General features: G+C 33.8%; 2 protein-coding genes across 2 annotated transcripts in view; one reads left to right on the top strand and one right to left on the bottom strand.

Annotated features, from left to right (window-relative positions):
- The window catches only part of LOC117108903 (vacuolar protein sorting-associated protein 26B-like), a 45,181-nt gene that overhangs the window by 972 nt on the left and 16,595 nt on the right, over window positions 1–27,614 (top strand). The window contains exons 2-5 of the mRNA XM_033251080.1: window positions 1,145–1,285; window positions 3,916–3,985; window positions 5,737–5,893; window positions 6,623–6,787. Coding sequence (XP_033106971.1) covers window positions 1,145–1,285; window positions 3,916–3,985; window positions 5,737–5,893; window positions 6,623–6,787 — 533 coding nt within the window. The remainder of the gene's footprint in view (window positions 1–1,144; window positions 1,286–3,915; window positions 3,986–5,736; window positions 5,894–6,622; window positions 6,788–27,614) is intronic.
- Window positions 13,225–16,462, bottom strand: LOC117108902. Its single transcript, XM_033251079.1, has 2 exons — window positions 14,556–16,462; window positions 13,225–13,865 (listed from the first exon to the last, which is right to left on the bottom strand). The coding sequence occupies exon 1, from the start codon at window positions 16,014–16,016 to the stop codon at window positions 14,619–14,621; it is 1,398 nt and encodes a 465-aa protein (XP_033106970.1). The 5' UTR covers window positions 16,017–16,462; the 3' UTR covers window positions 13,225–13,865; window positions 14,556–14,618.

Below are 27,614 nucleotides of genomic sequence, written 5' to 3'. Positions count from 1 at the left end.
CGAGATTTTTGTGTTCTAGACGCCCGAACATAACATTTGAGGCATTCTTGGCCATCATTTTTTCCTTTTTCCCTTTTTTTTTCTTTTTTTTTTCTTTTTTTACCTCCCAAAAGGGGGGGCCGGGGCCAGGCCGCCCCCCCCCCTAAATCCGCCCCTGACTACAGTAGGAACCAGTGCATGACTTGGCTGAGCTGGGCCAGCCAAAAAGTTAGTAATCATGCCCCACAACCCCAATCACCCTGACTTGTGGCAATTTAGCCAGGCACCAGACTAAGAAAAGTCCTGCACAGGCATAGTCCTATATCCTCTGGTGCAAAAGTTATGCCTGTAGTTGATATCCACCCACCCATTTTGCAAAATAAGTGCTGGTTTCTCCACAATTTTTGCAGAAATTTATTTATCAGTATTTAGCTTAATTAATTTCATGATAACAGGGGCGGATTTAGGGGGTACCAGGATGGCCCTCCCCTAGCCTCTCCCATTTTGGAGAGTCAAAAAAAAGAAGGAAAGAAAAAGATATTATTGATTGTCCAAAATGCAAGGTTATTTCCGGGCATCAGCAAAAAACATAAATTCCCCAGGGCTCCCCCCCCCCTATTTTTGACATCAGGATCCGCCCCTGTATTTACTAATATTGTGCAGTAGTTGCGATTCTGCGCACCCACCTATTTACCTAGCAATTTTCCAAGCAAACTTTTTTTATGTACAGTATCTGCGCAAGTAAAATACTGTACAGTATGGGCTAGGCATATAATTCATAAAATATGTTACTTAAGTTTTCCGCTCAGTGCCTGGCAGTGCGAGGTATCATCTTTTAAAACGCATTTCCCGGGCCAAGTCCTTGATATTTTTCAATACACATACAATATATACAATACTGAAGAAAACCCCAGATACTATACACTGACCCCTAAAAAATCCAGCCCTTACCAGTCCAATTTCATTCTTGTTTCAGTTGGACATATGCATCCCAGCACTGCTGGGGCACAAATGTCTCTACATCCCCAGCTCAATCCTGGCTCTAGTCCCCAATGTTATGCAGGTCCGGCAGGGTGGGGGATTTTAATTGACAGGTGCAATAATTTGGGAAAACCAGCATACTGTAGCTGTAACATTTCCACAATTTGTTTTCCTGTTTACACAGAGTTTCCTGTTTGGAGGAGGTGCAGAGATTGATATCGTCCTTGATGATGCTGCTTCCCGCAAGCAAGCAGAGATTAAAACAGAGGATGGAAAAAAAGAAAAGTTATTTCTCTTTTATGATGGAGAGTCTATCTCAGGAAAGGTATGATGCAGAACTATGTTGGTTGTTTGCTGAATAATAAATTAACCCAGTTTATCTTTCGTTAGTTGATTAGTTGTGTAACCATGCAATTGATGCAGGGTATGCTTTATTGTACACTGGGCCTACAGTTCATAGTCTTTTGTCCCAGAAGACTTGTTCCACCTCCAGAACCATACTGTATGTAGGCGAGTGTGTCATTCGACCAGTGCCTATCAGTGTTCTCCCAACTGAAATATTTTTACTTGTAAAATTTGTTAATATAGAGCCAGCTAAGTGCGCACAACGTGAGGTATTGCCACTTTCAAGCGGTGTTCAATGGCTTAAAAAACAACATTAATACTTAATCGTAGCCTAGGCCTAGACTGGAATGATGTTCGTTTGTTGAAAGAATTCTACCTAAGCCTAATAAGTGCTTTTTTTAAATTCTACCAACACACAATTTTTACTGGTTGGTCAGTTATTTTTACTGGTAAAATTGACAGCTAAAACGACTTTGGGAGAACACTGGCCTATATTAAACTAGAGACAGAAATATCTCTATCGTTTAGTGCACACACACACACACATGGCATAGTATTATATCAAAATGTTAACTATCAATGGTAATCTATGTGTTAATTTTGGTGACATTTGAAGTAGAGACTACTGTGTCTAGGGGGTCATAATTGTCATCTAGGGATATATGGTAAATCCTGGCTTCCTTTACCTTATGTAAAGTGCAAGCCCTTCCTTCTTTCCTTATAAACCTATCTAACCTATAGTTAACAAGGTCCTGAACAGTGCTGAATATAGACATCACATTCCCATGGACATAGAAAACTCAGAAATTTATAAGAATGTTTCATCAAAATTAAAACAAAAAATTATAATTACCCTGATGGCAAATGAAATATTGTTTTAATTATTTTCTTTGTGATCAGATGTCATCACTTGTAATACCATTGCATTTCCTGAGACACTTTTTATTAAGCCCTGTCTAGACTACCAAATTATTTGAAAAAAAACATAGGACATGCCTAAATATGATCATGACGACATCACATCATGACCATATATAGGCACATCTTGACTATATATAGGCATACAATAATTTTTTTGTAATAAAAAATGTGAGTGCGGCCAAAGCTTAATATATTATTATCATGATTTTATGGATGATTACGTCATGCAACTTGTGTGCCACTTCTGCAACAGGATAAAACATATTTTCCCTGAATTATTCATTCAGTCATTCAACATTTTTTTTTTTTTTTTGGAAAGTAGTACACATTTTTTTTCCATTAGCAGTTCAGTATGATATTAAGCCAGCGACATCCTCATCCATTATGGATAATGGAAGAGCAGAAACATGCATTTATCAATTATACACTAATTTCCAATCTATTTGTAAAGCCTTGTGTAGCGTCTTGCAGAAAGAATATTTGGTTTTCAGTAAACATGCCAGTGTAGCACTACTGTATATGATCTGGGCATACATCATGGAGCATTATTCTCAGAAACCTTCCAAGTTGTACTTTCTCAAAAAAGAACAGTTTACAGTAGGGTCAAAAGAAGATGTTATCAGAATCTTTTATTTGACATTTTAATATTATCCAATTAATTAAAAAACGACGAATAAATTCATAATTATGAAATCCAAAAATATTTTAAAGAAAGCAACTAAAATAAAAAAAAATTTGTATCCTTTCACTATCAGGGGCGGATTTAAAAAAAAGGGGAAAAAAGAAAAAAAAGAGAAAAAAAAAATGATAGCCCAGAATGCCTCAAATGTTATGTTCGGGCGTCTAGAACACAAAAATTTCGCGGGGGCATGCCCTGGACCCCCTACGACAGTGTTGTCTCAATCGGCCCAACTTTCGGCGCCCCCTTCCGGCCCCCTCCCTTTTGGACATTTCTGGATCTGCCCCTGACTATATCACTATAGTATATATAATATGACTCCTATCATATTGGCAAGCAACTTTCTGGCAATTTTTCTTATATCACTATAGATTCTAGAAGATGCTTTATGATTTTATTCATTTGTTGTAAAAAGGCCTTAGAGACTTTCTAAAAGCAACGCATGGCATTTGTCCAGGTCATGAACATCTTCATCTTGTCATGTACTATGAAAGTAGAACACCTTTTAATGATAGATATTTGCTGTATTTAAGAAGCATTTTTTTATAACTCTAAAGTGATTTTAATGCATCGTGGTTTTACAGTAGATTCATGATTCCTTAATTTCATCATATATGCACATAAAATTTTGTTTTCCTGGATACATAAATTATTATGGACATTTGTTTTTAGTCAGAAAGTGATTTTGATACATCTTTGCTTCAGATTTAAGATTCTCTAATTTCATTTAAAATTAAGTTATTTAGTATTAAAAAGGTTTTCTTCATTTGTTGGAAACATTAATTTTGTTTTTGTTGAAAATTTCAATAAATCATTAAAGTAATACTTATATTTTGAAATAATTATGAAACACCCTGTTTATTATTTAACATATCTCATTCAATTACAGTATATTGTACTAATCTACAGTAACACTAATGATAATAATTATAAGTAGTTCATGATAGCAGCTACATCAGTTCAGTGTATATAAATAGTTATTAATTCATTATGTGTTTTTATATTTGTAGGTAAATGTGACATTAAAAGGCAAAAGGCTTGAACATCAAGGAATAAGAATTGAATTTGTTGGGCAAATAGGTAAGCAACATTGAATTCCATATGGAATTTAAAAGGTCTACTTGTTCTATAATTAATATCTGTCCAGATTATCAAATTCTCTTTCACAAAAAAACTGTTGTATGCCCATATATAGTCATGATGTGCCTATATATGGTCATGATGTGATGTCATCATGACCATATTTAGGCATGTCACATGTTTTTGTCAAATAAAATTTGATGTACTTGACAGGGCTTAAAGTGGGGATGAGATATCTTGAAATACTGCTTGCAGACATAATACAGTATACCTAAAAAGTGGATATAGACAAAATGAAAAATTTAATGTTTTAATTATATTTATGATTTTTTTTTCAGTTTTTATAATACCCAAATATTTATATTGAGCCAATTCCAACGAATGATCAAAAGCGCTGAGCGTTATTATCCCTGTACATTGGATTAACATAAAATGGCAAACCAGTACAAAGTGCAACCTTCTCTGTTCCCTGGGGAGTATACCTAGTCGGTTGCTACTTATTTAGCGCACAGAACTAGTACATTCAATGCCACAACATCCTACCAGGTACCAGTGGAGGACCGTAGAGTAAATTGCAGGGTATGCTAGGTATTGGCATATCTAGGATGTGCAAGGGGCGCACACGTCCCTACCCCTGGAAAAAAAATACTCACAAATCATGCTCAAGTAATTAAAAATCACCTCATATCACCTTATTTTGCGAGTTATATCTCCTCACCTAATCACCGATCCCCCACTTTACCTTCCTGTCCCCATCAGCTCCCTTCCATTTCAAGGCCCCCACATCACTGATGCTATGGCCTGCTAGTGATAGGAAAAGTTCGTAAGCCTACTACTTATACAATATCAGATTGTGTTCTATAGTCAAAATACAATGTATGTTATTTTTAATACCGGCATGGTTTTCTTCTCTTCAAAAGAATTCTTATACCTATATTTTAACAAATTTCAATTCAAATAATAATTTAAAGTTTCTTCTACACTGTATAATATACATATGTAAATATATTTAAACTTTGAGCATTGAGATTAGGCTTATAGATAGAATACTCGATCGGCAGTGGAGGTCCTGATTTGTGAGAAGAAGAGCATGCGCACATACACTTGGAAGCACTGCTTCCATTCCAGTGTTAAATTAATTGGCTATTCTGTCGCCACCACACGGTTGTCACAATAGCAAATTTAAGCATTGTAGGGTATGCTCTGACTTCTATTGACTCACTGAATACGTGATAGGCTGATATCAAAGACCAGCATGCGAAAATTCTAAGCTGCTAGAGTACGATGCGATAGGCCTGACTGTGGCAATATCCTAGGCACCAAAGTAGGCCAAACATTGAAAAGCTTTGTTATTCCAATGAACTGTAGCATTCCACTCGAAAAATTAAGGTGTATATACTGTAGAAGATCCTGACTAAGAAATGCTAAATAAAACGGAGAAACTGTACTACTATATTTTTTTTCATTTGTTTTAGCCTGCACTGCATACCTTGCTTCCCTTGACGGTCCGCCGCTGCCAGGTACCCATTTATACTCCTTGGTGGAAAGAGACAAATGTAGATAAAGTGCCTTGCCCAAGGACACAAGCGACATGCACAGCAAGATTTTCGATCCCTTGACCTCAAGCCTGGCAGTCCAAACCACAACCATTGCGCCAACTGCTTCTTTTATCACAGATATTTCATCATAAAATAAATAGATGCTGTCAATAGACCAATTATAATTAATACTCCAAAACATTATTTTTGTAGAGTTATATTATGATAGAGGAAACCACCATGAGTTTACATCGTTGGTTAAGGAGCTTGCACGGCCAGGGGAGCTGGCCAACTCCATCAGTTACCTTTTTGAGTTCCAGAATGTGGAGAAGCCATATGAATCATACACAGGAGCAAATGTTAAACTCAGGTAAGGGAGGGTAAGGACGGTGAACAAGGAAGAGGAGGAGGATGGGAATAATGATGAAGAGGAAGACAAGAAGAGGAGGCTGTTGAGGATGTGGATGAAAATGAGAAGCGTACTGTTTAAATGGTGATAAAGTGATAATCAGGGCTAATCTTAGTGCAGATGCTGGGCCCAGTAGCGCTGTCACTTAATGTAGCCTTATTTATAATGCGCCTTAAACAGTCAACAAATGGGTAGGGTGACAGTGACAGAGCCCGGGTTGGGGTCTGTATAACGATTAAAAGGGGATGGAGGAGGGAATCAGTTTGATAAAAAGAATGATGATAAAGAGGAGATATGGACCTTTTCTTAGTGTCAGTCAAAGTTACCAACAAACCAATCATAACAGGGGAAAGCATACGTGCGTGTCTTACAAATAGGTGTTGTCCCACGAACGCATGTGTGTTCTTATGATTTTACACTATCATTTTGTGTGACCTTATTAATAATATCCAGACGTTAGCAACAATTACCAAGGGGCGGGGCTTAGCAGGTCCATAGTGGTAGTGATGCAATAATAAAATGATGAGGATGATGGTAATGATGATGACAAAGGTTGTAATAATGGTGAGGATAGTGGTATGTTCTTGGTAGTAACAAGAATATCATTTCAATGTGTTTTTATCAGGTAGATATCATAGGAGAGGTTTATTTATCCTCTAATAACATGAAACCATGAAACCATTTCAACAGATATTATTTGAAAGTAACAATAACAAAGAGGCTGACAGACACAACCAAGGAGATGGATATTTTAGTGCACACTCTGTCCCACTATCCAGAGGTGAACTCATCCATCAAAATGGAAGTTGGTATAGAAGACTGCTTACATATAGAATTTGAGTATAATAAATCCAAGTGAGTATCTTAACACACTTTATCTTACAAATCCCTTTTGACAGTGACTGGCAAACAGAACATTTTTATCCACTATAGTCGCCAATGCACTTTTCAAGAATTTCCACAATTCATTTATTTTTATTTTGTTTGTTTATTTTGGCCATGAAATACACATAATACATGTGACTGTAATAATGATAATAGTTGGATTTGTATAGCGCGTCATGCAAAAAAACTCTATGCGCTTGTTGAGTGAGCTATTTGAGTTAATTTTGAAGAAAGTTTGATGTGATGTCCTATAAAACTAAACCTACTTAAACTAAGGCATGGTTGGATATTGGCTTCGAGGAGTTCATCTGCCCTATATTCAGCTGTTTTTTTGTTTGTTTTTCTTTTTGCTGCTGGGTGTCCATCCACCCTCCCACCTGTGGCCGCAAGACCACCAAATGGGGTGCCAGCGACTCGACCCAGTGATCTCCTGAAGCCGTTTTAGCCATCAATTTTACCAGTAAAACAACCAACCAACCAGTAAAATTTTGTGTTTGTAAAATAAAAAAAAAACAACTGATTACTGTAGGCCTAGGTAGTCGAGGCTGGCCTTCTTTCGATAAATGAACATCATTCCAGTACGTCGTACTCAGGACACTATAATCTTATACTAAACTTACATATTCTAAAATAAACTAACTTAAATAATGAGTCAAACTATCTCCCTGTCGGACACCATCCTGGAATTTCTAAGTGAAGGTTTTGAGGTCAGAGGTCTTTTCTTTCTTTATTAAGTTTTTTCCACACACAAATTAACATTCACATAAATAATAAACAGTGGTTTTTTAGATTTTTTTTAGAATACAATTCACTTAAGAAATATAGTTGCTTAAAAAAAATTCAAAATGAGAATTTTTGATATTTCATAATTATGTAATGTCATAACAATAGGATAAAAACTGTGTGTGGATGGAGGTTAGTTAAGTTTGACGCCCATTTAAAAAAAAGTAATAGTATATAAGTACAACAATAATTTATTAGCTGGATGGACACAATAATAAAAATAACATATTACGAGCGAAATTTAAAAACTCAGGTGGAAATTAAAAATAAGTTAACAATATGTATAATAACAAATAATGAATACAATAAATAATGATAATAAAAATCAGAAATAAAAGAGAAGAAGGATAAAGCTGGACAAAGTTCATTAGGTTAAATGGTTACCATATACACAGATCAGAGACTTTTTAAAATTAGTTTTAAAACTACTGATTGTAGGTTTGGTTTCGGCACTAGACGAGAATGAGTTTGAAAGATTGGGACCTGTACATAAAACTGAAAAACGTCTAAGATCGGATGTGTAAGATTCAATTAAAATGTTAGCACAGTTATAGCCGTGCTGGTCACATGTCTTTATGTATGGAATGCAAATATGAGGACGAAGAAGATTATTATCGATACAATACATCAACAAAGCACCATGTAGGATTGTTAGTGAAGACTATTTCATGGGACCATGTGAGATTGTTAGTAAAGACCATGTCTGGGACCTTGTTGGATTGCTAGTAAGGACTTGTTCATGGAACCATATGGAATTGTTAGAAAGGGCCTGTTCAAGGGACCATGTGGGATTGCAAGGACTCTATCAAGTAACCATGTGGAAATGTTATTTAGGACCTTATTTGGCCATGTGTGATTGTTACTAAGGACCTTATGTGATTGTTACTATAAGGACCACATTATTATATGCCTATGTGAGATTACTTTTAAGGGCCCTTTTGTGTGACTATGTGGAATGTTATTAAGGACCCTATTGTGTATCCATATGGAAATGTACAGTGTATTACCTTCTTATGTATCTATGTGGGAAGGTTACCTACAGTAGGACCTTCATGTGTAACTATGTGGGAATGTGAATTGGGACCATAACCATGAAAATGTTTCTTAACCCTCACACTCGGGAATTGACCACCAAATACTATCATTTACTGCACTGGGAAGCCCACCAAATACTATCATTTACTGCATTGGAAGCAACTGTGGTAAACATTTATAAATGGCAAGTCTCCTCTAGTTTCAAAGCATCAATGTCACCCTCTACGGCACATTAACTAGATCCAGGTCATACGGATACCTAGCTTTAATTGCAAAAAAGAAATACATTATGAAAGTCATACAAAGAATCCAAAACTTCCTAATTGTAGCATATGATCTAGGTGATAGTGGATAATGTACAGTATGTTATTAGGTTCTTAAACTAAAAAAAAAAAGTTTTCAGACAATTGGAAATAGGCCAAGATGTGATGTAAGACAGACTGGAAAGAATATGCTAGGGTTGGGCTTAGCAGTTTTGGTAATTGTATAAAGTTGATGTCAGATATTCTGTGTGCTAATTGTTAAACCCAATCATGTGACCATATTGTTATTTAGAACACTACCATGTGACCGTTTGGGAATGTTACTTTGGATGATCTTATTCTTATTGAATTCACATGTGGGAATGTGATTTACATCCTATCATGTAAACATCTGGAAACTTATTATTGTGGGACTCATGTCATTTGACCTAAGGGAATGTTACCTCAGCATATTACAGTATGCGAACATGTGGAATATACATTGTACAGAGAAGACTTCCTTTTGTTGTCTGTCTTCTCTCTAGAGGAAAATTAGAATATGAGTTATAAATTATTACTTGGTCTCAATCATGAGACCATATAAGGATACTGTACTGTCTTACTTAGGACTCACAAACAATAAATTGCTGATTTTAAAAGATTAAATAATTTATCAACTGCTTCCAATAAGACAAATGGGATTGCCACTTTGAAGAGTGATTTAGTTCACTGGCACATCCTTGGCCCTAGTGCCTGAAGCTGAATAAATAGATGAAAACAAATTATTTTGCAATGATTTAATATTTAAGATCCTTATACTGTATATTGATATATATGCACAATTTAAGGGGCTGTTAAAAAAGCAGAATATTACTAGTTACATTTTTTTTGTTTTGTGAGAAAAATAATATCTAATTTAAACTGTTACATACTACAATGAAAATAATTGATGCAATGATATTATGTTCTTAGTATAGACATAATATTAAGCATCAACATGTACAATCAGAGCATTTACAAGTGTATACCATGTGCAGTGGCGTATCTAGGGGTGAACGCCCCTTCATGATGCTTCAGTAGCCCCTTCCCCCTTTTTTGAAAACAGGGGAGAAAAATAAAATCATACTCAAGTAGTTAGAATCACCTCATACTGTATTACCTTATTTTGCGACCTAGTTCCCCTTCACTTTCATCAAGGCCCCGGCTTTCACCACCCCTCCATTTCAAGACTCCTAGATATGCATGCCACTGACCATGCGTATACCTAATTTTGATTAGAACACTAAGCAATTTAATTTTGATTAGAACACTAAGCTTATTTAATAAATAAGCAGTTTAATAAAACAAAGACTTTTCAAAAACTATATACAGTATGTGGTATTCTGCAAGCATTTTGCATATTGTCACACAAATCTTCAAACAACAGTTTAATCCAATAATTATATAGAAAAGACATGCTTACTACTTTATAGTTCTTACCTGAAATTTAACATTAACAGGTTTAGGCGAGACTTTTTTATACCTTGTTTTTAGTGAACTTGCCGCCCGCCAATAATGATGATTTAGAATAAATATAATTATTGACCAATTAGCACACCTGCTGCCAGGAAAAATGGAAATTTCAGGAAAAAAAAATGAAAGTCCATAAAAAGTCCATTACATACATTTAATTAATATTGTATATTCATTTTGCTGAAAAAAAAATGCATTAAATTAAGCCTGATGTTTCTTAAAATCACTAAACTTTTGCTACAGAATTTTCACTGCAATTGTTACACTACACAACTGTCCACTATGCTATCAGGAAGGCTCTCAATATTAAGTGTCACCAACGGTGTGTAACAATCATGGAAACCAAACTTCAGTGTTAAATCAAACCTGACAAATGCTGAAGCAATTTACAATTTTTGTTTTTCTCAGGAATGAAAATGATTACCGTATTGTCACAAATATAAATACAGATCTCCCTATAATTAAAGACTCCAATTAAAGACACCCTCCAATTAGAGAACACTTTTCTGTGGTCCCAAAATGAACAAATATATTTTATTTTTATTAATCTAATTAGAGACCAAAGCTACTAAAGACCATGTAAACACCAGTCTCAAAAGTGGTCTGTAATTGGAGGGAGATCTGTGCTAATTAGCAATTAGTAGAGCTCCGCATAGTACACTATAGGAAAATTATTATATGAATGTTAGATTTAATGCTTGATATTTACTTCTAAATTTGATAGAAGAACATGCAGTTTTGATAAAATAAATAATGTCTTTAATTCTCATGTATATTGTTGTCATTGCTATTTTGCAGGACATTAGTGACTGATCTTGTGACCATTTCAAACTCTTAGATTTTTATTTACACATTCTTTATATCAGGTTTATTCATTGCAAAATAGAAATGTTAACGTTTTCTTATCACCATCTTTGTCAAATATTGTGTCCTTCATATATTTCATTCTCATTTTCTTTGTAATCTTCCAAATCCTCAAGATTTTTATAAATTAATCTGTTATTGACTGTATTCATCTCACCATTGCTTAACCTATCACCATCAACATAGATTTCATTTTCCGTTTCCTGATATTCGGCGTGGAATTCAGTGACATTGATTGTGGCATAATCATAAACAAGGCCTTGGGAAGCTTCATTATTTTGAAAAGCAAAAGTTTTTTTCATTGTCCTTTTTTCATTTTTACGTTGCTTTTGTTTGAAGAACTGTAGAATTATTATCACATGTACAAACACAACAGAGAGAACAACAGTTGTTACAATGACAACAGTACGCCAATTTTCAGTATCTTCATCCTGTTTGTTTACAACTGAAACGCCTCCACTTTTTTCATCTTGAGTATTTACAACTGAAGTGTTCCCTTTTCCATTGTGTTCATCCTGATAATTTACCGCTGAAGTGTTCCCATTTCCATTTTCATCATCCTGGTTATTTGCAACTGGAATGATCAAAGTTTGAATTCCTTTTCCTATAGAATTTTCTGCCTCACATGATATTTTCAACTCAGAATCAACTTTTATTGGATCAGTGAATCTTAAAACACTGTTTGAAATTGTGAAGTTTTCTTTTGGAATACTAGGCTCCACAATCCACTGTGTTACATTGACAAGAGGCCTAGCCTTTGCTATACAGTGGAATTCCATTGGAGATACTTGTGTGATGTTAATCTCAGGTTTGTAGTTGACAGTGATGGGGCCTATTGGGCAGCTTTGTACCTCATTTGTTCCATTTCTTCTTGATTCACATACAAACATTGCATTGTGGTCCTCCTTTGTCACTTTTAAATAGTAAATAATTAAATGTTCATTATTATATTTAGTTGGCAAAACTTGTCTTTTGTCGGATTTTAAAGACATTAAGAGAGTAGGATTTGAAAAATTGAAACAACCTATTTTCAGTGTGTCTCCTATTACAGAAGTATTGATAGTTCCACAAATTGGAGGTTGAATTTTCAATGTCTGTATAACAGTCTGTCCTGGGAAAATCTTCACCCCAGCTGGGAACTGAGTAACAAACTCATCCTGAGAAAATGTTTGTGAAGAAGAAAACGACATTAAAGCAACCATGATATAAATATTAATACGCATCTTTTCCAGAAATGACATTGGGCTGCAAATTCTGAATCAAGAAAAATTGTTTAATTGTCTTGAAAGTTCTGTGCTAAAAATTCCAAGTTACACGAATGTAGTATTCACAAAATTATAAATATTTATCACGTGCACCAACAATAATTTGTTAATTTAAAAGAAAGTATTAAATTCTTTAAGCTTCCATATACAGTATAAGTACCTTCTTTGTTTAATGTTTACACAGTGTTTACCACAGTTGGAACTTACAGTAGAAATAATTCGCTCATCAAATAGAGTTGACAAAATATTTCCACTTCAAAAACAGAAAAGTCTTCGCATAATGCTAAGTCTTCAATTTAAAAATAATCCTTAGCAGTTGGTGTGTGGCTATCAATGCTGTAGGCCTACCAAGTGTGAGCCAATTCAGTGATGTATAGTCTATCATTGATCAACTAGATTTGTTAGTAAAGCTGTTGTGTAGTAAACTTGCCCTGCTGGAGTGGAACAAAACTCCCTGTTTCTGTATTGCTTCCTTCATGGGCGTGCTCACTGTATCATGAATTCACTGGTGTATCCTTTATATAGCTTGCATTCAGTGGTCACAAGATAACCAACTAATCTTTTTTTCTTGCAATAGAAATATATGGCTTATGCAGACAGTAAAGTACCAAAATGGTAACACTAAACACAACATGGGTGGTTGTATGATCTCCCCCCCCCCCCTGGGTGGTTGTATGATTTCCCCCCCCCCCCCCTTCCACCCAGTTTTTATATATTGGAAAAAAATATTTTTCGTCAAATACACTTATCGTATCTTAGAAACAAACAGCATATAAAAAAATAGGGGTTTTTTTAGAGCATGGCTTTAAGCTATTCAGGCCTTTTCAAATTGAAAAAAAAAACCAAAAATGACATCCATTCCATGTAGAAAGGTACATATTGTGTTAAAGTGTATGATAGACCAGTGTTTTCATGGGTCTTCATTGAATTAAGTTCGTATAGTGTCTGCCTAATCAACTAAATAAAAAAGAAGGAACCTTAAAGTAGAAAATGTAGATTATTTTTATTTTTCAAAGGGGTACTTCCAGAACAACTTGAGATAATTAAATGTTAACTACTAGCTAATTAAATCATAAATAATTACAAGTAATATTACATCAAAGAATTACAAATGATTTCCAAGTATTTTTCTGAACCTAAAGTGTAAAACAAAGGTCATTTACCCGCACTTCAAAGGAGAATCCCTCATAAAATAGAATCCATTTTACCATTTGCATTAAAAGGCTTTCTTTACACTATTTCGTTCCATTTTTGACATCCTAGGTCCCTACTTTCCTACTATATCCATTCATAAATTCTAATAATTTTTTTTATCTTGTGTAAATTTTCTTATTGCTATTTGTCCAGGATATGAGCATGAGGGCTATCAGTTTAATTAGTATTCGATCATGAGACCAATTGAAACTCACATTATTCAGGACCTTGATAGATTTCATTTTCACACTCTTTATAATCAGGTTTATTCACTTGATCATAATCATATTTATCTTTCATAACTTTTCTCTCACTTTCTGTGTTCATATTAGCTCCTTCATATATTTCATTTTCTTTGTATTCATCAAAATTCTCAAGTTTTTTATATGTCAGTTTCTGATTGGATGTATTCGTCCCATCATCGCTAAACCTGTCGCCAGCAATATAGATTTCATTTTCCTTTTCCTGATGATCGGCATGGAATTCAGTGACCTGTTGATCATCATGGCTTGCAAATGTATCAGAATTTGTATGTCTCTTTGATTTTTGTTTACGTTGGTTTTTTTTTCGTCTCAAGAATGAAAGAATCGTTGTCACAAATACAACCACAACACAGAGTACTACAATGACAACAACCGGAATTCTCTGATTGTTTACAACTGCAATGATGAAAGTTTTAATTCCTTTTCCGATAGAATTTTCTGCTTCACATGATATTTTTATTTCAGAATCAATTTTTATTGAATGATTAAATTTTAAAACACTGTTTGAAATTGTGAAACTTTCCTTTGGAAGACTGGAGTCCACAATTTTTTTATCTTTTTCTTATTGCTATTTGTCCAGGATATGAGCATGAGGGCTATCAGTTTAATTAGTATTCGATCATGAGACCAATTGAAACTCACATTATTCAGGACCTTGATAGATTTCATTTTCACACTCTTTATAATCAGGTTTATTCACTTGAGCATAATCATATTTATCTTTCATAACTTTTCTCTCACTTTCTGTGTTCATATTAGCTCCTTCATATATTTCATTTTCTTTGTATTCATCAAAATTCTCAAGTTTTTTATATGTCAGTTTCTGATTGGATGTATTCGTCCCATCATCGCTAAACCTGTCGCCAGCAATATAGATTTCATTTTCCTTTTCCTGATGATCGGCATGGAATTCAGTGACCTGTTGATCATCATGGCTTGCAAATGTATCAGAATTTGTATGTCTCTTTGATTTTTGTTTACGTTGGTTTTTTTTTCGTCTCAAGAATGAAAGAATCGTTGTCACAAATACAACCACAACACAGAGTACTACAATGACAACAACCGGAATTCTCCGATTGTTTACAACTGCAATGATGAAAGTTTTAATTCCTTTTCCGATAGAATTTTCTGCTTCACATGATATTTTTATTTCAGAATCAATTTTTATTGAATGATTAAATTTTAAAACACTGTTTGAAATTGTGAAACTTTCCTTTGGAAGACTGGAGTCCACAATCCAGTGTGTTACATTCACAGGAGGCCTAGCTTCTGCTGTACAGTGGAATTCCATTGGAGATACTTGTGTGATGTTAATCTCAGGTTTATAGTTGACAGTGATGGGTCCCATTGAGCAGCTTTGTACCTCATTTGTTCCATTTCTTCTTGATTCACATACAAATATTGCATTGTGATCCTCTTTTGTTAATGTTAAGTAGTAAAATATATAGGAATCTCTACAATTTTCAAAAGGCAGGATTTGTGTTTTTCCAGCTTTTAAAGATACTAAAATGGTAGGCTTTGACAAATTTGTGCACTGTATTCTCAATGTTTCTCCTATTATATAAGTATCAGTAGTTCCACAAATTGGAGTTTGAATTGTCGATTTATGTATAATGATATTTGAGGTTGATTTTTGAATATCATTTATCTGTGTAACTACAGAACACCTATAAAATGTACTAACAGTCGAAAATTTTCCAAAATCAATTGATCTATTTGTTGGAATAATGATGAGAAGAGTAAAGTTCATTCCATCACCAAGGATTGAGAATTGTTGACCAAAGTTTTTAAGATTACGAATGAGGACCTCTCTGTTTTTTGAAATATTTTTCTGCGATTCACTGCTATTAATAACCTCAATCTGAGCCCATTGAACTGTGTGTTGAGATTTATTTAGGTTCCTAAGAATACATGGCAGTGTTACAGTCTGTCTTGGAAAAGTCCTCACTTCTCTTGGTGGCTTAGTAACAAACTCAACCTGAGCAAATGTATGTAAAGATAATGAAATCAAACTATACAAGATGTAAACACAGTTACACATTGTGTCTGTTTCACTTGCAACTCATAATTGTAAAATATAAATTTTTCATCTACAATTAAAAATAAGGACTGTAAAAACCAAGGAAAACAATTTCCTCCATGTTTCAGACTGTGGATCATCTACTCCATTCGACATTCTTCAAGTGTTCGAAAGACAAAAAGTTTCATTTAGTATAGTAGTATTTCAATCATCAAGTAAAGTTGAAAACAATCCACATCAAATAAGAAAAGGCTCATTATTACTGTATCTCCACTTTGCTGAGTCTAGAATAATCTTTAGCAGTTGTTTCTTATGTCAGTGTGCATAATTTTTTGAGCTTCTTCCCTGATATATAGTCCACTATGCAGGTTGTTGGTACAAGAGGCTATTTTAGTATAATAGATAGAATCTTTTGTGGTGATACTGTAGAGCTAAATTTCCTGTTGTGTTCTGCTGTATTACAATACTAGATCATGAGAAGCATTCAAAAAGGATATTAAATCCATTGGCATATCCTTTATATCTTACATTTAGTGGTCACTGGTCTAATCTATTATTCATAGAATTTAAATATCCTTTTTATATCCCTGAGCGTACCATTAATTTACAGGTAATGATATAAATCCGGTGCCCTCTAAAAACACTGTATGATGTAAAGGAAATTTTGGTATCTAGTATCTGTACCACATTGAAACTGATTTATTATTATTAAAATATTCATTACCTTTTTTTGAATTTGTTAAGTTATACAGTACCTTAATGTTAATGAAAAAAATCAATCAATATTTTGATTGTTTACATCGTAAAGTTTTTAGCTTCCAAATATAAAATTAAAAATGTCAGTTGGATATTTAAAGCCCCAGTGGCTCCTTTTTGCCAAAAACCCCAAACATTCATTAGAAAGCTTTTAGAGTATAACATGAATTATATACTTTAGCTGAATTTAGTCAATTCTAAATATGAAATATCCCAAAATTCATATTAAATTTTTTGTTGTATGGCAAAAAAGATACACAGATGAATTTTCTACTGTCAATACTGTGATATGTGTATTGGTAACAACAACAGATGCTCAGTCCATGATTGGTGAAACTGCAACCTACCCTCAATGAAATAATGGAATCGCCTGTTGTATTCATCTACATTATTTTTTTTTGAGTGCTACAGTCTACCCTCAAGAAAATAATGTCATCGCCCTGCGTCTTCAGGCACGTTGTTTTCTTGAGCGCTGCGATTCCATTATTTTCTTTTATGCTCGAGAATAAAAAATTGAATTTCCTTTGACATTGAAAGGTGTCTTCCTTTATGATATAATATTCCACTGAATTGTATGATAATCCATGCATTAGTTTTTGCATAATCTTGCTAACAGACAGACAGACAGCAATGAATACGTAACCTCATTGGCGGAGGTCATAAAAAGCTCATTGTATAAAATAGATCATACACTGGAGCGACTGGATGCTTTGGCGCTACAGGGGAGCCTTTGTGGCCCCCCCCCCCCAGCGCCTATATTGAGCAGATTTGAATCTCGTTTGTTGCGTTTCTTCTTGATTCACATAGAAACATTGCATTGTGGTCCTCTTTTTTCAATGTTAAAGAGTAAAAAATGAAAAGATCATTATGATATTTAGTTAACAAGACTTGTCTTTTGCCTGATTTTTAAAGTTGTTATAATCATAGGATTTGAAAAATTGTGACATCCTATTTTTATAGTTTCTCCAATGACATTAGAAGTGTTATATGTCCACAAGTGGAGGTACAATGGTCGAATTCTGTAAAATGACATATAAACTTGCTTTTTGAATATATTTTGTCTGTTTATCATAGAACACCTGTAATATGTACTAACAGTGGGAAATGTTCCAAAATCAATTTATCTACAGTATCTTTTTGGAATAATAATGAGAGTGTAAAAGCTCATTGCATCACCAAGGATTGAGAAATGTTGGCAGACTTTTTTAAGATTAGCAATGAGGACATCTCTGTTTTTTGAAATATTGTTCTTTGATTCAGCGGTAACAATAATCTCAAGACTAAAAGTTTTATTTATTTCAACTTCAAAGTTATTTCAATCATCAAATAAAGTTGAAAGCAATCCACATAAAATCAGAAAGGACTCAAAGTTACCTCCACTTTGCTGAGTGTATACTGTATTTAGAATAATCTTTAGCAGTTTTGGAGCCATATTTCCTGTTAAATTTGCTATATTACTTCCTATACCAGGGGTATTCACTGGAACATGAATTAGTATCCTTTATATCATGTACTCTCAAAGTGACTGAATATTAAATCTATTATGATAATAGAATTTAAATATAGGCAATCACTATGGTTACACCAGTCTTTAGGTATAATACAAATTCATAATTCTAATATGTTGTGGTATGTATGGATTGGATTATTTCAAAAACATCCAGTCAGATTTAAGAATGGATTAAGACTGGCGTAATAATAGCCACATAAAGCTCTGTATGCAGACAGTGAGGTACAAAAAAACATGTACCTCAAAATGGGTGTTCACATATTACAGTATAGGCAATTCTGATGGGAAAGTGGGAGAGCATAGGCTTCCTCTGGCTTAGGCTACATTCATACCCATTTCATTATGCAAAATGGAAAGAATTTCAAGGAGAAAAGTAAAAACTGTGTTTAACAATCACACCAAGTTCATTCCATGGAAAATGAATGATCATGATACAAATGCTGCTAAATATTACAAACTCATTTACTGCTGATTTTCTTGACATAATTTTGTTACTCTTGTCTCAAATGTAAATACTATATTTGAAATTAATTTTGTAACCTACCATGGCCTTGCTTTGTTATATAGGACCCTGATAGATTTCATTTTCACATTCTTTGTATTATAATTATGGTTATAAGCATGTTCATCTTTCATCTGTTTTCCTTCATCTCTGTTTCTTTTAGGTTCTTGGTGTATTTCGTTCTCATTTTCTATATATTCATCCAAATCGTCAAGTTTATACATTAGTTTCTGGGTGGCTGTATTTATTTTATTGCTTGACCCATCGCTGTTAACATAGATCTTGTTTTTCGTTTTGTGATGATCACTATAAAATTCAGTTGTTTTGATTGCAGCATTCTGATAAACAAGGACTTTTGAATATTCTTTTTCTGTTTTAATTTGGTGATCATCTCAACAATTTAACTGCAGTGACCACAATTGAATTGCTGTTATTTTCAACTTCTTCGTCCTGATTATTAGAAACTGATATGTCCGCTGCACGAGAGTGCGTACAGTAGGCATTACACCACTGCTGGTACACTGTATGTTAAAAGTTTAATTCCTCTCAACTGAATTTTCGGCCAGACATATTTTCGCCTCATAATCAAAGTTTTTTTTAATTCTGATAAAGAAATTGTCATTAATTTTAATGTAAATTTTGTCATTGCTATTTTGCAGGACATTAGTGACCGATCATGTGACCATATCAAACTTGGTTATACTGTACAGTATCACTCAGGACCCTGATAGATTTCATTTTCACATTCTTTATAATCAGGTTTATTCATTTCAGAATAAAAGCTTCATCTTCTGTCATTTTTGTATCACCATCTTTGTTAATATCGGGTCCTTCATATATTTCATTCTCATTTTCTTTGTGTTCGTCCAAATATTCAAGTTTTTTATACAATAGTTTCTTATTGGTTGTATTTGTCTCACCATTGCTTAACCCATCACCATCGACATAGATTTCATTTTCTGTTTCCTGATAATCAACATGGAATTCAGGGACGTTGATTGTGCCACGATCATAAACAAGGCCTTGTGAATTTGCATTCTTTCGGAAAGCAACTGTATTATTCTTACTTTTTTCATTTTTATGTTGTTTTTGTTTGAAGAATAGTAGAATTATTATCACAAAAACAACCACAACAGAGAGTACAACTATTACTACAATGACAACAACAGAAGTGCTCCAATTATTTTCACTTTCTTCATCCCGATTATTTACTGTACAACTGAAGTGTTTCCATTTTTTCTGTCTTCATCCTGAATTAACACTAAGGTGTTTCCACTTTCTTCATTCTGATTATTTGTATTTGTGACCAGAATGATCAAAGATTCAATTCCTTTTCCAATAGAATTTTCTGCCTCACATGATATTTTCAACTCAGAATCAACATTTAATGAGTTAAATGTGAATTTTAAAATGCTTTTTGAAATTCTGAAACTGCCATTTGGAATACTAGAGTCCACTATCCAGTGTGTTACATTGACAGGAGGCCTAGGCTCTGCTGTACAGTGGAATTCCAGTGCAGATGTTTGTGTGATATTAATCTCAGGTTTATAGTTGACAGTGATGGGGCCCATTAAGCAGCTTCTTGTCTCATTTGTTCCATTTCTCCTAGATTCACATACAAACTTTTCATTGTGGTCCTCTTTTGTTAATGTGAAATTAGTGTGAATATAGGTGAAGGCTACTAAATCAGTAGGTAAAACCTGTCCGTTTTCTAATTTTACAATTGTAATTATATTAGGATCTGAATCATAGAAACATGCTAATGATAATTTTTCTCCATTGACATATAAAATGTTTTCAAATATACATACTGGTGACCTAAATGTAGGTTTCTGTATAATGACATTTGAAGTTGTGGTAACAATTACTTTTTCATTCGAATCGTGTATCAAACACCTATAGAATGTGCTAATATTGGTAAATGATTCAAAATCTATTGAATCTGGTGTATTAATGAGAAGAGTAAAGTTCATTCCATTACCAAGGAAGAAATATTGACCAAACCTTTGAAGATTAGGTATGAGGACTTCTCTGTTTTTTGAAATAGTGTTATTTAGGTCAGAACTTCCAATTTGAATCCATTTGACAGTATGTTGAGATTTATTTAAGTTCTTTAAAACACATGGCAATGTAACATTCTGTTCTGGAAAGGTCTTCACCTCTCCTGGTGGTTCAGTAACAAGCTGGATCTGAGCAAATGACTTTGAACATAATGAAAGTGTAACAATCATCAGAAAATAAATTACAGTACACATGTTTGTCTCGCTTGCTGCTGTTAATAAGAGTGAATATTCACCTACAGTTGAAGATAATGACATTGATTGTGGCATGATCATTACAAGGCCATGTGAATCTTCATTTTTTCGAAAAGTAACTATTCCTAATTGTTCTTGTTTCATTTTGACGTGGTTTTTGTTTGAAGAACAGTAGAATTATCACAAATAGAACAACAGAGAATACAACAACATTTACTACAATGACAACAACAGAAGTGCTCCAATTATTTTCACTTTCTTCATCTTGATTATTTACAACTGAAGTGTTCACATTTTTACTCTCTTCATCCTGAATTACCACTAAGGTGTTTCTATTTTTCTACCAAGTGTGATTTTCTTTTCCTGTGATAGTCCACTAAGCACGTTGTTGATAGGTTATTGTGTAGGAAATGTTGTGGCAAACTAAAATCTTTTGTGGTATCGGAGCCAAACTCCCTATTTCCTTCTGCTTGTATTCTACAGTATGAACAACAAGATGTGAATGTTAGCATAAAACTATTTTTAAACATTTTCTTATTATCATCATGTGATATATTTTTTGTTTCTCTACTGATTTGAATGTCTCTCCTATCTACTATGAGTGCCTATCATTTTATTTGCACTGTTTTCCTTTTATGTTGATCATATATTATATGTGATGATCAGTTAATAAAGCTGAAGAGTAAAATTCAGTTATTTTAAGTGCATTTGTTACATATTAAAGTTTGATTACTTGGCCAAATGAAAATTGTAACAAGAGAAATGTATCCTAGTAAAAACCCTTAACATTAGAACGAAGAATATATCCTATAAAGGGGTTGAATTTTGGGGGTGTGGTACTGGTACTTATGACTACTGAAAGTCAGTTATGACAAGATTAAAAGGCATTTGTGTATTGGAGTTCCATTTCTGGACATTTGTATTTTATATTGCCTGGAAATGATAAATAAAATGAATGGAACATACTGTATGAGACAGTGACATTTTGAGTGAAATAGAGTAAGAAATGGACTCTGGTTTTAAGAAAGGTTATGAGAACTAGGGCTGAAATAGAGACATAGACTGTACAATTCTTATCTTTGCACATTATTATCCTTGAAGTAGAAAGTCTGTACTTAAAAATTAAATTGTTTTGATCTGTGTTTTGGTTTTGATTTCAGATCTTTAGGGATTTCCTCGATTGCACCACAGACGATTTATCTAATTGCACAATCTTACTATACAATCTCATTACATAATTTTAAATATATTTCCATTCTCTCTGTATGAAATTTACATACAAGAAAATACTACTGTACATGTGAAAGTATTCTCTAACTTCATTAACCAGTGACTATCTAAGGAGCAATTTAGCCAAGAATGTTTCAATTAACTGAAGCTAATTAAAAATGTATTTTATTTAAAACAAATAATAGTAATAATAGTAGTTTGACATCATAAAGTAAAAAAAAATTGTAGAAAAATAATATAAGAAGTGATTTAATGAAGAACAGAGCGTATGTACAGTAGCATTAGTTGTTAAATATAATTTATAATATGTAGTTTTCAAGAAATATTCAATAGTTAACTTCAATACCACATATTCATCCAGTTAAGAATTTAAACATCCTATAATGTAATGTAATCATCATTAAAAAAAAAATAAAGTCAAATGTACTATTCATCCAGTTAAGAATTTAAACATCCTGAAAATTTAATTTAATCAAATATGTAGACAGTAAAGTACCAAAATGGTAACACTAAACACAACATGGGTGGTTGTATGATCTCCCCCCCCCCAACCCAGTTTTTATATATCCAAAAATATGTTTTTCGTCAAATATACAGTACTTATTGTATCTTAGAAACATATAGCATATAAAAAAATAGGTTTTTTTTTTAAAGCATGGCTTTAAGCTGTATTCAGGCCTTCTCAAATTAAAAAAACAAAAATTACATCCATTCCATGTAGAAAGGTACATAATGTGTTAATGTGTATGATAGACCAGGGTTTTCATGGGTCTTCATTGAATCAAGTTCGTATAGTACCTGCCTAATCAACTAAATCAAAAAGAAGGAACCTTAAAGAAGAAAATGTAGATTATTTTTATTTATCAAAGGGGTACTTCCAGAACAACTTGGGATAATTAAATTTTAACTACTAGCTAATTAAATCATAAATAATGACAAGTAATATTACATCAAAAAATTACAAATGATTTCCAAGTATTTTTTTGTACCTAAAGTGTGAAACAAAGGCCATTAACCCACACTTCAAAAATAGAATCTATTTTACCATTTGCAAGAAAAGGCTTTCTTTACACTATTTCGTTCCATTTTTGACATCCTAGGTCCCTACTTTCCTACTATATCCATTCATAAATTCTAATAATTTTTTTTATCTTGTGTAAATTTTCTTATTGCTATTTGTCCAGGATATGAGCATGAGGGTTATCAGTTTAATTAGTATTCGATCATGAGACCAATTGAAACTCACATTATTCAGGACCTTGATAGATTTCATTTTCACACTCTTTATAATCAGGTTTATTCACTTGATCATAATCATATTTATCTTTCATAACTTTTCTCTCACTTTCTGTGTTCATATTAGCTCCGTCATATATTTCATTTTCTTTGTATTCATCCAAATTCTCAAGTTTTTTATATGACAGTTTCTGATTAGATGTATTCGTCCCATCATCGCTAAACCTGTCTCCAGGAATATAGATTTCATTTTCTTTTTCGTGATGATCGGCATATAATTCAGTGACCTGGTGATCGTCATGGCTTGCAAATATATCAGAATTTGTATGTCTCTTTGATTTTTGTTTACATTGGTTTTTTTTTCGTCTCAAGAATGAAAGAATCGTTATCACAAATACAACCACAGCACAGAGCACAACTACAATGACAACAACCGGAATTCTCCGATTGTTTACAACCGGAATGATGAAAGTTTTAATTCCTTTTCCGATAGAATTTTCTGCTTCACATGATATTTTTATTTCAGAATCAACTTTTATTGAATGATTAAATTTTAAAACACTCTTTGAAATTGTGAAACTTTCCTTTGGAAGACTGGAGTCCACAATCCAGTGTGTTACATTCACAGGAGGCCTAGCTTCCGCTGTACAGTGGAATTCCATTGGAGATGCTTGTGTGATATTAATCTCAGGTTTGTAGTTGACAGTGATGGGGCCCATTGAGCAGCTTTGTACCTCATTTGTTCCATTTCTTCTTGATTCACATACAAACATTGCATTGTGGTCCTTCTTTGTCAATGTTACATAGTAAATAATTAAATGCTCATTATTATATTTAGTAGGCAAGACTTGTCTTTTGCCTGATTTTAAAGTTGTTATAATCGTAGGATTTGAAAAATTGAAACATCCTATTTTTGTTGTTTCTCCAATGACATAAGAAGTGTTAATAAATCCACAAATTGGAGGTAAAATGGTTGATTTCTGTATAATGACATTTGAAGTTGCTTTTTGAATCATAATATTCTCTTCAAATACAGAACACTCATAATATGCACTAATAGTGAGATATGTTCCAAAATCAATTGATTGGTTTCTAGGAATAATAATGAGGAGTGTAAAGTTCATTCCATCACCAAGGATTGAGTATTGTTCACCCAAGTTCTTAAGATTAGTTATGAGGACATCTCTGTTTTTTGAAATAGTTTTTGATTTTCTGCTCTCAGTCCATTCAACTGTGTGTTGAAATTCATTTAAGTTCTTCAAAATACAAGGCAGTGTTACTGTCTGCCTTGGGAAAGACCTTACCTCCTCTGGTGGCTCAGTAACAAATTCAACCTGAGCAAATATCTGTGAAGATAATGAAATCAAACCAACCAAGATGTAAACACAATTACACATTGTGTCTGTTTCACTTGCAACTCTTAATTGTAAAATATATAATTGAAAATAACTGTAAAAACCAAGTACTTAAAACAATTTCCTCTGTGTTTCATCATCTGCTCCATTCGACATTCTTCAAAAATGTTTTAGATAGTAATTCAATTATCAAGTAAAGTTGAAAACAATCCACATCAAATAAGAAAAGGCTCATACAGTAGTTACTGTATCTCCACTTTGCTGAGTCTAGAATAATCTTTAGCAGTTGTTTCTTATGTCATGTATGATTTTGTGAGCTACTTCCCTGATACTGTATATAGTCCACCATGCATGTTGTTGGTACAGTAGTTGTTTTTAGTAAATAGAATCTTTTGTGGCAATACTGTGGAGCTAAATTTCCTGTTGTGTTCTGCTGTATTACTTCCCAGATCACGAGTATCATTTATTAGTTCCTTTGTGACCTTAAGGTCACAAGGAACTAATGGGATAATTCAAACCTGAAATGTGTGTGTGTGTGTGTGTGTGAGCAGCGGGTTTGTAAACGAATAGGCTCCTAAACGGTGCCTCACGGTGGGTATAATGTTTTCCTCATAGTAACTGGTGGACATGTAGTTGTGCAAGAATTGTTTTTTTTTGTATGTTATATGAGAAATGTAGGACGTACGCAATAAAACATATACCCCCTTTTAGGAGAAAATTTCGATATGCGCATGCGTCGGAAAAACTTTGCCGACATTTTGTTTTTTATCGCGAGAGGGTAAGCGAGCTCCATAATGCATACCTTGTTGGTGTAGTTGACAAATTGTTTACGGGATTGTCGGTAGGGTTAGGCCTTTGTCGTGTTAATGTAGCAGGTGCACGTGTTATTAAAAATGAAAAAAAGTGATCTAACCAAACACGGTCTTTACATAATGGTATTGGATCGAACGTGTTTAATATTTTGCGGAAATTTTGTTTTCTATCGAGAGAGTATACAGTTTACACTATAGAAGTTGTCTGTGTTGTTTATGCGAACATCTAGGCCCTAGCGTGAACTTAGGTAGTTGTGGTAAGTCGACTACTGCTTGTCGTCTAGTAGATGTAACGTGTGTTTTAGTAAAAATTAATTAACGTGATCTGAACAACATTTTACATTATAGTATTGAATCGAATGTGCTTACCTACCTAAAGTCTTTTACACATGATGAACACGGCAATTGACGTTGCTGTTGGTGTGCAATACATTATAACAACTCTCTGGCAATACGTACAAAACACGACGACGACAGCAGCATTCAGTCAGTCTAATAAAATAAATAATATATTGGTCTACCACAAGACTACCATACAGGTCAATAAACAATAATCCGCGACAAAATAAAAATCAAGAGTATTTGTAACGATTGAATATGTAGCATAAATGCATTCATATAAACACAACTTACTATTCTAACCAGACTGACCTCCATTACTGGAATTAGACCCTAGAGGTCTGTGGCTTGATAAACCACAGAGCAAAAGTTGACAGTTTTGGCGGCATTAGTTTGATAGACTATTTACAATCGTTGAAATGAAATTCCTCTAGCTAGGCCTATATATAAAAAAACGAAAAGAAAGTGGTGCAGAAAAAAACTAATTGTGCACAGTTACTGTACTTTAAACACAGAAAAACGTATGTGTCGTCAGTATTATGAAGTTTTTTGTTTATGACTGCTGTGTAATTTTACTGGTTTACAACATAGTCATGTCATGTATACTTGAATATGTAAAGTAAATGAGTATTCCGTATTCTTAACTCTCTGCAAACTCGAAAATAAATCATTGACCGAGGCACGTTTTATCTACCACCATACAGTGCATGCGTGACATGCAGTATGCAGAGCTGAGCAGTGGTTGTAGTTATTGTGATAACTATTCTACTTATTACGCATGCGTGTCACTAAGCAGATTTTGAACGAAGAACAAAAGAAAATTTTTTGTTGTCAAACCATGGAGGATGTATTTCAAACAACGAAGACTATTTTAGTAGATGATAAATGGATAAGTTTGACTTCTAAAACCGCCAACTTTGGTTCTGTGGTTTGACCAGTCAAGTTCAAAACAGTGGCAAATCGGCCAAATTGTGAAAAAATAAAAATGAAGGACATTTTGTGGTGTAACCACCCCAGCCCTACCATGGTTTTGGTTAAGGTGGGAGCTTTGAAAATGTTAATCATACTTCAAAATTTGTTATCTTAAATTGACGTCCCGATTTCCGATGTCAAAAACACCAAAAAATAGGGACGTCCCTATTTTTAGAATAAAAAAAAATAATTGCAAGAAATCCACTACTTGCCAGTGTGATGAAGGGAATATTAGTCCCCGGGTATAATCCCATCCCCATGAACGCGAAACTGTCCCGATTTCGGGGGGAGGGGATTGGAATTTTACCCCGGGATTCCCTTGGCCTAGTGTATGAACAGACGGAAATGACAATCGTTTTGCAAGGTGGTTTTCACCTACGATTCAATAGCCTATCAAAAAAATATTCGGGCGAAGAAATCATAGTCCACCAGAAATACGGATTTGAAGCACCAAAGTTGGACATAATTGCAACAAAACTTTTTTTTATGAATATATATAGTTAAATTTTATATCTACAACATACAAAAAGTTTACCAAAATATACCCACGGGAAAGGTGATGTTTATAGGAAAGAAAACTGAACTATTTCACTGGGCTTATACGCCCTGCCTAGGATGTGTGTGCTGTGCCTTGGTTACGAAGCGCTTTAAT

The sequence above is a fragment of the Anneissia japonica genome, unplaced genomic scaffold (assembly GCF_011630105.1).
Source record: "Anneissia japonica isolate Jap-2015-1 unplaced genomic scaffold, ASM1163010v1 scaffold987_len1640505_cov201, whole genome shotgun sequence".
Taxonomy (NCBI): Eukaryota; Metazoa; Echinodermata; class Crinoidea; order Comatulida; family Comatulidae; genus Anneissia; species Anneissia japonica.
The sequence above is the reverse complement of the archived record's forward strand: the minus strand, read 5'-3'. Positions and strand labels throughout refer to the sequence as shown.

Excerpts from the sequence above, each read along its gene's own strand:
- LOC117108902 (XM_033251079.1), bottom strand. The coding sequence starts at position 16,016 with ATGTGTAACTGTGTTTACATCTTGTATAGTTTGATTTCATTATCTTTA.